The sequence below is a fragment of the Bubalus kerabau genome, chromosome 9 (assembly GCF_029407905.1).
Source record: "Bubalus kerabau isolate K-KA32 ecotype Philippines breed swamp buffalo chromosome 9, PCC_UOA_SB_1v2, whole genome shotgun sequence".
NCBI lineage: Eukaryota > Metazoa > Chordata > Mammalia > Artiodactyla > Bovidae > Bubalus > Bubalus kerabau.
This window is the reverse complement of record NC_073632.1, coordinates 65,405,589-65,418,883: the sequence shown is the minus strand read 5'-3', so window position 1 is coordinate 65,418,883 and position 13,295 is coordinate 65,405,589. Positions and strand designations below refer to the sequence as shown.

The window sequence follows — 13,295 nt, the reverse complement described above, 5'->3', positions numbered from 1 at the left end:
TGATGGGACCAGATGCCATGATATTAGTATTCTGGATGTAGAGTTTTAAGCGAACTTTTTCACTTCCTTCTTTCACTTTCTTCAAGAAGCTCTTTAGTTCTTCACTTTCTGCCAGAAGAGGGGTGTCAACTGCGTATCTGAGATTATTGATATTTCTCCTGGCAATCTTGATTCCAGCTTGCACTTCCTCCATTCCAGCATTTCTCATGATGTACTCTGTACATAAGTTAAATGAGCAGAGTGACAATATACAGCCTTGACATACTCCGTTCCTGATTTGAAGTCAGTCTGTTATTCCATGTTCAGTTCTAAGTGTTGCTTCCTGACCTGCATGGAGATTTCTCAAGAGGCAGATCAGGTGGTCTGGTATTCCCATCTCTTTCAAAATCTTCCACAGTTTGTTGTGATCCACACAGTCGAGGCTTTGGCATAGTCAATAAAGCAGAAATAGATGTTTCCTGGAACTCTTTTGCTTTTTTGATGATCCAAAGTGAAGTGAAGTGAAGTAGCTCAGTAGTGTCTGACTCTTAGCAAGCCCGTGGACTGTAGCCCACCAGGCTCCTCTGTCCGTGGGATTCTCCAGGCAAGAATACTGGCGTGAGTTACCATTTCCTTCTCCAGGGGATCTTCCTGAGCCAGGGATCAAACCCGGGTCTCCCATATTGGAGGCAGATGCTTTAGCAATTTGATCTCTGGTTCCTCTGCCTTTTCTAAAACCAGCTTGAACATCTGGAAGTTCCTGGTTCACGTACTGTGGAAGCCTGGCTTGAAGAATTTTGAGCATTACTTTGCTACCGTGTTAGATGAGCACAACTGTGTGGTAGTTTGAGCATTCTTTGGCATTGCCTTTCTTTGGAACTGTATTGACAACTGACCTTTTCCAGTCCTCTGGCCACTGCTGAGTTTTCCAAATTTGCTGGCATATTGAGTACAGCACTTTCACAGCATCATCTTTCAGGATTTGAAATAGCTCAACTGGAATTCCATCACCTCCACTAGCTTTGTTCATGGTGATGTTTTCAAAGGCCCACTTGACTTCACATTCCAGGATGTTTAGCTCTAAGTGGCTTCTGTTAGGTCCATATCATTTCTGTCCTTTATCGAGCCCTTCTTGGCATGAAATGTTCCCTTGGTGTCTCTAATTTTCTTGAAGAGATCTCTAGTCTTTCCCATTCTGTTGTTTTCCTCTATTTCTTTTGCATTGATCGCTGAGGAAGGCTTTCTTATCTCTTCTTGCTATTCTTTGGAACTCTGCATTCAGATGCTTATATCTTTCCTTTTCTCCTTTGCTTTTTGCTTCCCTTTTTTTCACAGCTATTTGTAAGGCCTCCTCAGACAGCCATTTTGCTTTTTTGCATTTCTTTTCTATGGGGACGGTCTTGATCCCTGTCTCCTGTACAATGTCACAAACCTCAGTCCATAATTCATCAGGCACTCTATCTATCAGATCTAGGCCCTTAAATCTATTTCTCACTTCCACTGTATAATCATAAGGGATTTGATTTAGGTCATACCTGAATGGTCTAGTGGTTTTCCCTACTTTCTTCAATTTGAGTCTGAATTTGGCAATAAGGAGTTCATGATCTGAGCCACAGTCAGCTCCTGGTCTTGTTTTTGCTGACTGTATAGAGCTTCTCCATCTTTGGCTGCAAAGAATATAATCAGTCTGATTTTGGTGTTGACCACCTGGTGATGTCCATGTGTAGAGTCTTCTCTTGTGTTGTTGGAAGAGGGTATTTGTTATGACCAGTGCATTTTCTTGGCAAAACTCTGTTAGTCTTTGCCCTGCTTCATTCAGTATTCCAAGGCCAAATTTGCCTGTGAGTCCAGGTGTTTGTTGACTTCCTACTTTTGCATTCCAGTCCCCTATAATGAAAAGGACATCTTTTTTGGGTGTTAGTTCTAAAAGGTCTTGTAGGTCTTCATAGAACCGTTCAACTTCAGCTTCTTCAGCATTACTGGTTGGGGCATAGACTTGGATTACTGTGATATTGAATGGCTTGCCTTGGAAACGAACAGAGATCATTCCGTCATTTTTGAGATTGCATCCAAGTACTGCATTTCGGACTCTTCTGTTGACCATGATGGCTACTCCATTTCTTCTGAGGGATTCCTGCCCGCAGTAGTAGATATAATGGTCATCTGAGTTAAATTCACCCATTCCAGTCCATTTTAGTTCGCTGATTCCTAGAATGTCGACATTCACTCTTGCCATCTCTTGTTTGACGACTTCCAATTTGCCTTGATTCATGGACCTGACATTCCAGGTTCCTATGCAATGTTGCTCTTTACAGCATCGGACCTTGCTTCTATCACCAGTCACATCCACAGCTGGGTATTGTTTTTGCTTTGGCTCTGTCCCTTCATTCTTTCTGGAGTTATTTCTCCACTGATCTCCAGTAGCATATTGGGCACCTACTGACCTGGAGAGTTCCTCTTTCAGTATCCTATCATTTTGCCTTTTCTACTGCTCATGGGGTTCTCAAGGCAAGAATACTGAAGTGGTTTGCCATTCCCTTCTCCAGTGGAACACATTCTGTCAGACCTCTCCACCATGACCCGCCCATTTGGGTGGCCCCACGGGCATGGCTTAGTCTCATTGGGTTAGACAAGGCTGTGATTAGATTGACTAGTTTTCTGTGATTATTGTTTCATGTCTGCCCTCTGATGCCCTCTTGCAACACCTACCATCTTACTTGGGTTTCTCTTACCTTGGATATGGGCTATGTCTTCACGGCTGCTCCAGCTAAGCGCAGCCAATGCTCCTTACCTTGGACGAGCGGTATCTCTTCACAGCCACCCCTCCTGACCCCTCCTCTAGGCCCTCCTACGCCCATGCAGCCACTGCTCCTTGGACATGAGGTTGCTCCTCCCGGCCGCCGCCCCTGACCTCAGACGTGGGGTAGCTCCCCTCGGCTGTTTCTTCCCCTTTGCAACCTGGCACTCTTGGCTGCCACCCCTGACCTCAGACGTGGTGTAACTCCTCTTGGCCACCGCCCCTCGGGCATGGGGTCCTCCTGGCTTCTGACCCTGACCTTGGACGTAGGGTAGCTCCTCTTGGAGGCACTATGTGCACTGGTCACAGCCACCCGCGAAATAGACTCTGGGAGGGTGCAAACAGAACCTTGTGTGCACCAGGACCCAGAAGAAAGGAGGAGTGACCCCACAAGAGACTGATCCAGACTTACCTGTAAGTGACCAGGAGTCTCAGGTGGAGGCGTGGGTGGTGGCCTGCTGCAGGGTTGGCAGCTACACTGAATGTAGCAGTGCCTGCATGGGACCTTTTGAAGGTTACTATTATCTTCACTACCTCCACCATAGTTTGAAACTCGCTCAGTCGTTTCTGACTCTTTGCGACCCTGTGGACTGTAGTCCACGGGACTCTTCAGGCCAGAATACTGGAGTGGGTAGCCTTTCCTTTCTCTAGGGGATCTTCCCAACCCAGGGATTGAACCCAGGTCTCCCACATTGTAGGCAGATTCTTTACCAGCTGAGCCACAAGGGAAGTCTACCACAGTTTGGCCCCAGGTAAATAACAGGGAGGGAACACAGCCCCACCCATCAACAGAATATTGGTTTAAAGATTTACTGAACATGGCCCCACCCATCAGAACAAGACCCAGTTTCCCCCTCAGTCAGTCTCTCCCATCAGGAAGCTTCCATAAGCCTCTTCCCCTTCTTCATCAGAGGGCAGAGAGAAAGAAAAGCATGTGTTTTAGATGCAAGAAAAATGGGTAAAATTGGGCTTTTACTTTCTTCTCAATATGCATTTTTATTACTTATCATTTAAAATGTATTTATATATTACTTTTTAAGGTAAAATATTTTTACATGTCAAATTACATTTTCAGTCAACTCCAGAACCCAGGCTCTTTACTAATTCAAAATCTACATTTGCTTATTGTAAAATGCGTATGCTGATAATTTACAGTGTTCTTCTGAACTGAGAAATAATGCACATAAATGGTCTGTGATAGTAACTGACTCATATTAGTTGTTTCATAAATGCTAACTGAGCTTCCCAGGTGGTGCTAGTGGTAAAGAACCTGCCTGTCAATGCAGGAGACCTAAGAGATGTGGGTTCGATCCCTGGCTCAGGAAGATCCCCTGGAGTAGGAAATGGCAACCCACTCCAGTATTCTTGCCTGGAGAATTTCTTGGACAGAGGAGCCTGGCGGGTTACAGAGCATAGGGTCGCAAAATGTCAGACACGACTGAAGCAACTTAGCATGCACACAAAGCTAGCTATTATTACGGTACTGCTATGCTCATTCTTTCTGAGTTAACATTAATCTTTATACTGTGAATTTCACCTCCTCTGAGTCATCACAAAACCTTCATTCTCATCACTGATGTCTCCTAAGTTCTGGTTCAATATTTCCACCTGTCTCCTTCATGCTATGCTATGCTATGCTAAGTCACTTCAGTCGTGTCCGACTCTGTGCGACCCCATAAACGGCAGCCCACCAGGCTCCCCGTCCCTGGGATTCTCCAGGCAAGAACACTGGAGTGGGTTGCCATTTCCCTCTCCAGTGCATGAAAGTGAAAAGTGAAAGTGAAGTCGCTCAGTCGTGTCCAACTCTTAGCGACCCCATGGACTGCAGCCTACCAGGCTCCTCCATCCATGGGATTTTCCAGGCAAGAGTACTGGAGTGGGGTGCCACTGTCTCCTTCATAGTTCCACTCAAATCTTTTGGCTTTTAACCTACTCTTGCCCTTGGGAAATATTTCAGTGTAATGAAACTAACTCTAAGACAGAATCAAAAGATTGTGTGAGGGCTTCCCTGATGGTCTAGTGGTTAAGAACCCACCTTGCAATACAGGGTACATGGGTTCCCTCCCTGATCCAGGAAGATCCCACATGCCACGGAAAAACTAAACCTGCATGCCACAAGTACTAAAGCCCACGCACCTACAGCCAGTGCTCCAAAAAAGAAGTCACTGCAATAAGAAGCCCATACACAGCAACAATGCCATGAGAGATAGTCTGCATGCAGCAATGAAGACAGAGCAAAGCTGAATAAATAAGTAAATAAATCTTTAAAAAAAAAAAAAAAGATTGTGTTAAAAAATAAGACTGTGTTCAAATCTACCTTTAGCATAAGTTGTGTGATTCTGGAATGCAGTTCAATTTCTTTCTTTTTAGTTATTTGAATGGGAAAATTAGAGATTTTAACTCAAGGAGGTATAGAGTGCTTTCTAATCTAATTCTGCAACCAGATTACAGATTTATGAATCATTTATGCTCCTTTCTAACCCCTTCTTCAGACAAAACGCAAAAAAAGAATGGCAATTGAGCTTCTACACTCACGAACATTTTATGATTAATTTCTTTTTATTCTTCCTTACTCTAGCTTAGCTTTCTCTGGTATTGCTTAATATCTGGGCTACTACAGTATGGCCCTGACTGACCTCTCTGACTGAAGGCTTCTTCCCGTCCAATTAATACTACATGATGCTACCTGCTTGGTTTTCTAAAGCATACTTTTGATTTTCTTATTCCCCTCCTCAAAAACTTTTGTGACTCACTATAACTTTCAGGAACAATAGAACTCATAGTTGACATCCAAGGACAAACATGGCAGATCTAACTTTTAGGCTGTTTTTCTGACAGTTTCTCATTCCAAACAAGCTATTTGCCAACCTCAAACATGGTTTGTGTGTGTTTTTAAACCTCCTTGTCTTTCTTCATACTAGTTTTCTTTCTTTCTTTCTTTCTTTTTTAAATTTCTGCAACACTACACTCCCCACACAATACTCTGAATATAAATCCCACACATTTTTCAAAGTCCAGACAAAGTGCCTCCTCACTCTGAAGGGTTCATAGATTGTTTTCTTTTACCTGCTTATGAAGTTATTTCAGTATAATGAATACATCATTTTAATCATATTACTCTACTTTATAATTATTTGCATATACATCTTAAGACCTCTACTTGATTTCAAGGTTTTTGATGAAATAAATCATTACCACAGCAACTAGCATGACAACTGGCATGCTGAATGTCCTATAAATATATATGACATGAATTGATGCATTTTTCCTTGAACAAAACAAATAAGGCTCCTTTCTTTCACTTTAAGTGTTATCAAAGAGTATATGATGAGGCCATTGACATTTTGCAGTATAGATTTACCATTAAAATATATTTTGTTGAGAAATAGCAATAATGGTGAGATGTATTCACATTTATAAATCTCAGTGTGCATGATAGAATGAAAACACTGCTGTTCAAAGATGCCTCCTCAGAGAAATAAAAACTAAGTAAGCAAGTATTGGTCAGCCATTTCTGATGAGAATTTTTTAAAATACCCAGTGATTAAATAATTACATAAACCTTGAATTTTTCTGCAAGCTTGAAAAGCACAAGGTGACAATTGCATTCCCTTTAGTATTAAGTCAGATAATAAAAATTCTTAAGCATAATATAGTAAATCCTCTGGAATAATCACATTAAAATAAACTTTTTGCTTGCAATTCTAGCCCTGCAACAAATGCTACTATGGTACATAAAGTGATATATAAATATAATAAACTTTCAGTTCAGTTGCTCAGTCGTGTCTGACTCTCTGTGACCCCACGGACTGCAGCACGCCAGGCTTCCCTGTCCATCACCAACTCCCGGAGCTTACTCAAAGTCATGTCCATCAAGTCGGTGATGTCATCCAACCAGCTCATCATCTGTTGTCCCCTTCTCCTCCTGCCTTCAGTCTTTCCCAGCGTCAGGGTCTGTTCCAATGAGTCAGATCTTCGCATCAGGTGGCCAAAGTAATGGAGTTTCAGCTTCAGCATCAGTCCTTCTAATGAATATTGAGGAACGATCTCCTTCAGAATGGACTGGTTGGATCTCCTTGCAGTCCAAGGGACTCTCAAGAGTCTTCTCCAACACCACAGTTCAAAAGCATCAATTATTCAGTGCTCAGCTGTCTTCACAGTCCAACTCTCACATCCATACATGACCACTGAAAAAACCATAGCCTTGACTAGACGGACCTTTGTTGACAAAGTAATGTCTCTGCTTTTGAATATGCTGTCTAGGTTGGTCATAACTTTCCTTCCAAGGAGTAAGCATCTTCTAATTTCATGGCTGCAGTCACCATCTGCAGTGATTTTGGAGCCCCCCAAAATAAAGTCTGACACTGTTTCCACTGTTTACCCATCTATTTGCCATGAAGTGATGGGACCAGATGCCATGATCTTAGTTTTCTGAATGTTGAGTTGACCTATAAAGATAAAATTATTATCTACTTTCAGTAAAATGTAGTTTCTGTTTATACATATTCTGATTGTGAATAATGATATTGACTAATGAAATATTTGTTTGATTTCAGATGACAAACATTAGCCAAAGAAGTTTTTCTATTAAAAAGATCTGGGCCTAGGAAGTACTTGCTGGCATTTAAATGTATGTTTCTTCTTCACCGAATGTGGAATAAAACAGACATTCAATTACATTTATTTGAAAAGCTGGATGATTGATATTTATCCTCTTAATGGTGCTATTTTTCCCAATCACAATTTCTCCCAGCATTCATGAAAATTTCTGGTTGATATACTTCTGTGACATGGAATTCTCAGGCTATTAGAACATACTTGTTGCTTACTGATGACGTTGCTTTCCTTAAGGGTAATGATTTCAGAAATATTTAAAAGATTCATTGACAAATAACTAAAATGAAATAAAAGTATTAGGGCTAAAAGTATTTTCAAACATTATAAGACATATTGGAAGATTATGCATGTGATATGAGAACTAAAAATAGTACAAAATTGAGAAGAACACTTTATATAAATGGTAGAGAAGGGAAATGACTGGCTTCTAATTAAATCTGAAAATATGATATTTCAAATTCTTAGACATTGCTGTAATGTTCCTGGCATTTAAGGCCACAAACATTGAGTGTTTTCTTGACAAATGAGTTTATTGAAGATACAAAAGTGATTTTTCTTATTAACCAAGCTGACTTTGTTTTATGTCTCCCAAGCCACTCAGAGAATGTTTTACATAAGCAGTTCAAGAAGTATCATCTGCTATTTTAGTAAATTTCAGAATCCAACAGAAGTAAAGCTTAAAATTTTACATCAGAATATAATTTGAAAGAAAACACAAGCTTAAAAGATATTTACTACATTCATATTAAAGTCGATTTTTCACATACAGGCTATAAACACCTTTAAACTTAGAACCAAGAACTTTAGAAAACTGCATCAAATATAAATAGTATGTCATGGAGGGGGAGGAGCTAAGATGGGAGGAATAGGATGGGGAGAACACTTTCTCCCCCACAAATTCATCAAAAGAACATTTAAACACCGAGTAAATTCCATAAAACAACTTCTGAATGCCGGCAGAGGACATCAGGCACCAACAAAAGCAACCCATTGTCTTCGAAAGGAGGTAGGAAAAAACATAAAAGACAAAAAAAGAGACAAAAGAGGGAGGGAAGGAGCTCCATCCTGGGAAGGGAGTCTTAAAAAGAGAGAAGTTTCCAAACACCAGGAAACATTCTCACTGCAGAGTCTGTGCCGAACCTTGGAAGCACAGAGGGCAACATAACAGGGAGGAAAAATAAACAAACAATTAAAACCCACAGATTATGAGCCCTACAGTAACTCCCCCAGCGGAGAAGCAGCGCAGACGCCTGCATCGGCCATTAGCAAGCAGGGCTGGGCAGGGAGGCGTGGCATGGGCTGCATCGCTTAGAGTAAGGATCTGGCCTGAATATCCCAAGCGCTACCTGAGCGAAATAATTTGGGCTAGCAAACCAGACTGTGGGATATCTACCTCGCGAAAAGCCAGCCCTAACCTAAGACACCGCCAGACCCACGCATGGAACAAAGGACTGTACAGAGATAGCCGGCTGCACACCGTCCCCCTCTGGTGACAGGCAGCCAGAGCCAGAAGGGGGCAATCACAGCCCCAGAGAGACATTATCTACAAAACTGTAAGCAGGCTTCTTTGCTAACTAAAACTTACTGGGGTTCTGGACAGTCAACATCCACCTGAGAAAGTGCGCCAGTTGTACACCCATATAACTGAGCGGATGGGAGGCGATAAGTCGCAGCAACCACGCTCGCCAAACACCTCATTATTGAAAGACAAGTATATGTCTTGTCTTTCTTGTCTGAGCTGCTTGGACCTGGGAAGGGCACAAAACGCAGACCCAACTGAGTCTGTGCCTCTGAGGACTACCCGAGTGCCTGAACCTGAGCGGCTTAGACCTGGGAGGTGCAAGCAGCCCAGGGCCAGCCGTGGATGGTTCCCAGTGGAGCAATCTAGAGCCTGAGCAGTGTGGGCAGGGAGGATACATGAGCCGTGAGCGGGGGCAGGCCCAATGTGGCTGAGGTAGTGCGAGCACATGCCAGTCATTTATTTGAAGCGTCCCTCCCTCCCCACAGCACGACTGAATAAGTGAGCCTTAAAAAAAAAAAAAAAAAAAAAAAAAAGGTGTCCACCATCGCCCCCTTTGTATCAGGGCAGAAATCAGACACTGAGATCAGACCAGATCAGATAAGATCAGTCACTCAGTCATGTCCGACTCTTTGCGACCCCATGAATTGCAGCACACCAGGCCTCCCTGTCCATCACCAACTCACGGAGTTCACTCAGAAGCACGTCCATCGAGTCAGTGATGCCATCCAGCCATCTCATCCTCTGTCATCCCCTTCTCCTCCTGCCCCCAATCCCTCCCAGCATCAGAGTCTTTTCCAATGAGTCAACTCTTCACATGAGGTGGCCAAAGGACTGGAGTTTCAGCTTTAGCATCATTCCTTCCAAAGAAATCCCAGGGCTGATCTCCTTCAGAATGGACTGGTTGGATCTCCTTGCAGTCCAAGGGACTCTCAAGAGTCTTCTCCAACACCACAGTTCAAAAGCATCAATTCTTCGGCACTCAGCCTTCTTCATAGTCCAACTCTCACATCCATACATGACCACAGGAAAAACCATAGCCTTGACTAGATGAACCTTTGTTGGCAAAGTAATGTCTCTGCTTTTGAATACACTATCTAGGTTGGTCATAACTTTCCTTCCAAGGAGTAAGCGTCTTTTAATTTCATGGCTGCAGTCACCATCTGCAGTGATTTTGGAGCCCTGAAAAATTAAATCTGACACTGTTTCCACTGTTTGCCCATCTATTTCCCATGAAGTGGTGGGACCGGATGCCATGATCTTCATTTTCTGAATGTTGAGCTTTAAGCCAACTTTTTCACTCTCCACTTTCACTTTCATCAAGAGGCTTTTGAGTTCCTCTTCACTTTCTGCCATAAGGGTGGTGTCATCTGCATATCTGAGGTGATTGATATTTCTCCCGGCAATCTTGATTCCAGCTTGTGTTTCTTCCAGTCCAGCGTTTCTCATGATGTACTCTGCATAGAAGTTAAATAAACAGGGTGACAATATACCACCTTGATGAACTCCTTTTCCTATTTGGAACCAGTCTGTTGTTCCAAGTCCAGTTCTAACTGTTGCTTCCTGACCTGCATACAAATTTCTCAAGAGGCAGATCAGGTGGTCTGGTATTCCCATCTCTTTCAGAAATTTACACAGTTTATTGTGAGCCACACAGTCAAAGGCTTTGGCATAGTCAATAAAGCAGAAATAGATGTTTTTCTGGAACTCTCTTGCTTTTTCTATGATCCAGCGGATGTTGGCAATTTGATCTCTGGTTCCTCTGCCTTTTCTAAAACCAGCTTGAACATATGGAAGTTCCTGGTTCACATACTGTGGAAGCCTGGCTTGAAGAATTTTGAGCATTACTTTACTAGCGTGTGAGATGCGTGCAATTGTGCAGTAGTTTGAGCATTCTTTGGCTTTGCCTTTCTTTGGGATTGGAATGAAAACTGACCTTTTCCAGTCCTGTGGCCACTGCTGAGTTTTCCAAATTTGCTGGCATACTGAGTGCAGCACTTTTACAGCATCATCTTTCAATATTTGGAATAACTCAACTGGAATTCCATCACCTCCACTAGCTTTGTTCATAGTGATGCTTTCTAAGACCCACTTGACTTCACATTCCAGGATGTCTGGCTCTAGGTCACTGATCACATCATTGTGATTATCTGGGTCATGAAGATCTTTTTTTGTACAGTTCTTTTTTTTCAGACACTGAAGAGGCCAGCAAACAGAAGAAGCTATAACAGAGGGAACCGCCTTGGAAGCAACAGGCAATAGATTAAAACCCGTGGTTAGTACCAACTACATAAAAAGGGGCCTATAGATCTTGAGAAATATAAGCCGGAAAAAGGAACTAGCCAAAAATGAACTGAACCCACAATACCCACAACAACATCAGAGAAAGTCCTATATATTTTTTTTTACTATTTTTACGATCATTCTTTCTTTCTATTTTTTTAAATTTTTTTAAAATTTTTAAGTCCTCTATTACTCCTTTAATTTTCACTTTTATAACCTACTATTACTTTGCAAAAAAAAAAAAGACCCTTTTTTTAAAAAAAGCAGACTTCATATATTTATTTTTTATAACTTTTGTGACCTTGTTTTTTTTTTTTTTTCTTCTTTTCTTTAACATTGTATTTTTGAAATTCCAAACTCTGCTCTAGATTTTTAATTTTAGCTTTTTGGTATTTGTTATCAATTTTGTACCTATATTTTTTTTTTTATAACTTTTGTGACTTTTTTTTTCTCTCTCTGTCTTTCTCTTCATCTTTTCTTTAACATTGTATTCCTGAAATTGCAAACTCTACTCTATATTTTTAATTTATGCTTTTTGGTATTTGTTATCAATTTTGTACCTATATCTTATTTATAATTTTTGTGACTTTTTTTTCCCCTCTTTCTTTTCCTTCTTCTTTTCTTTAACATTGTATTTGTGAAATTTCAAACTCTACTCTAGATTTTTAATTTTTGCTTTTAGGTATTTGTTACCAATTTTGTACCTTTAAGAACCTAATCTTCAGTACCCATTTTTTACTAGAGAGCAAGATTACTGGCTTGACTGCTCTCTCCCCCTTCAGACTCTCCTTTTTTTCCACCAGGTTGCCTGTGTCTTCTCCCTAACCCTGCTCTACTCTACCCAACTCTGTGAATTTCTGTGTGTTTCAGTTGGTGGAGAACACTTAGGGAACTGATTACTGGCTGGATCAGTCTCTCTCCTTTTCATTCCCTCCTTTTATCCTCCTGGCCACATCTGTCTCCTTCCTCCCTCTTCTCTTCTCTGTATAACTCTGTGAACATCTCTGAGCGGTCCAGTTGTGGAGTGCACATAAGGAAGTGATTACTGGTTAGCCCGCTCTCTACTCCATTGATTCCACCTCATCTCATTCGGGTCACCTCTAACTCCCTCCTCACTCTTCTCTTCTCCATGTAACGCTGTGAACCTCTCTGGGTGACCCTCACTGTAGAGAAACTTTTCATCTTTAACCTAGATGTTTTATCAATGGTGCTGTATAGAAGGAGAAGTTTTGAGACTACTGTAAAAATAAGACCAATAACTGGAAGCAGGAAGCTTAAGTCCAAACTCTGACTCCAGGGAACATTAATTGACAGGAGCTCATCAAATGCCTCCATACCTACACTGAAACCAAGCACCACACAAGGGCCAACAAGTTCCAGGGCAAGACATACCAAGCAAATTCTCCAGCAACACAGGAACACAGCCCTGAGCTCCAAGATACAGGCTGCCAAAAGTCATCCCCAAACCATAGATATCTCATAACTCATTACTGGACACTTCATTGCACTCCAGAGAGAAGAAATCCAGCTCCACCCATCAGAATACCAACACAAGCTTCCCTAAACAAGAAACCTTTACAAGCCACCTGTACAAACCCACACACAGTGAGGAAACACTACAATAAAGAGAACTCCACAAACTGCCAGAATACAGAAAGGACACCCCAAACTCAGCAATTTAAACAAGATGAAGAGACAGAATAATACCCAGCAGGTAAAGGAACAGGATAAATGCCCACCAAACCAAACAGAAGAGGAAGAGATAGGGAATCTACCTGATAAAGAATTCTGAATAATGATAGTGAAATTGATCCAAAATCTTGAAATTAAAATGGAATCACAGATAAATAGCCTGGAGACAAGGATTGAGAAGATGCAAGAAAGGTTTAACAAGGACCTAGAAGAAATAAAAAAGAGTCAATATATAATGAACAATGCAATAAATGAGATCAAAAACACTCTGGAGGCAACAAATAGTAGAATAACAGAGGCAGAAGATAGGATTAGTGAATTAGAAAATAGAATGGTAGAAATAAATGAATCAGAGAGGAAAAAAGAAAAACGAATTAAAAAAAATGAGGACAATCTCAGAGACCTCCA

General features: G+C 41.5%; 1 protein-coding gene across 1 annotated transcript in view; it reads right to left on the bottom strand.

Moving 5' to 3' along the window:
• Positions 1-13,295, bottom strand: part of LOC129659890 (craniofacial development protein 2-like) — a 112,861-nt gene that overhangs the window by 25,170 nt on the left and 74,396 nt on the right. The window contains exon 2 of the mRNA XM_055591419.1: positions 1,383-2,434. Within this exon, the coding sequence (XP_055447394.1) occupies positions 1,383-2,434 (1,052 nt within the window). The remainder of the gene's footprint in view (positions 1-1,382; positions 2,435-13,295) is intronic.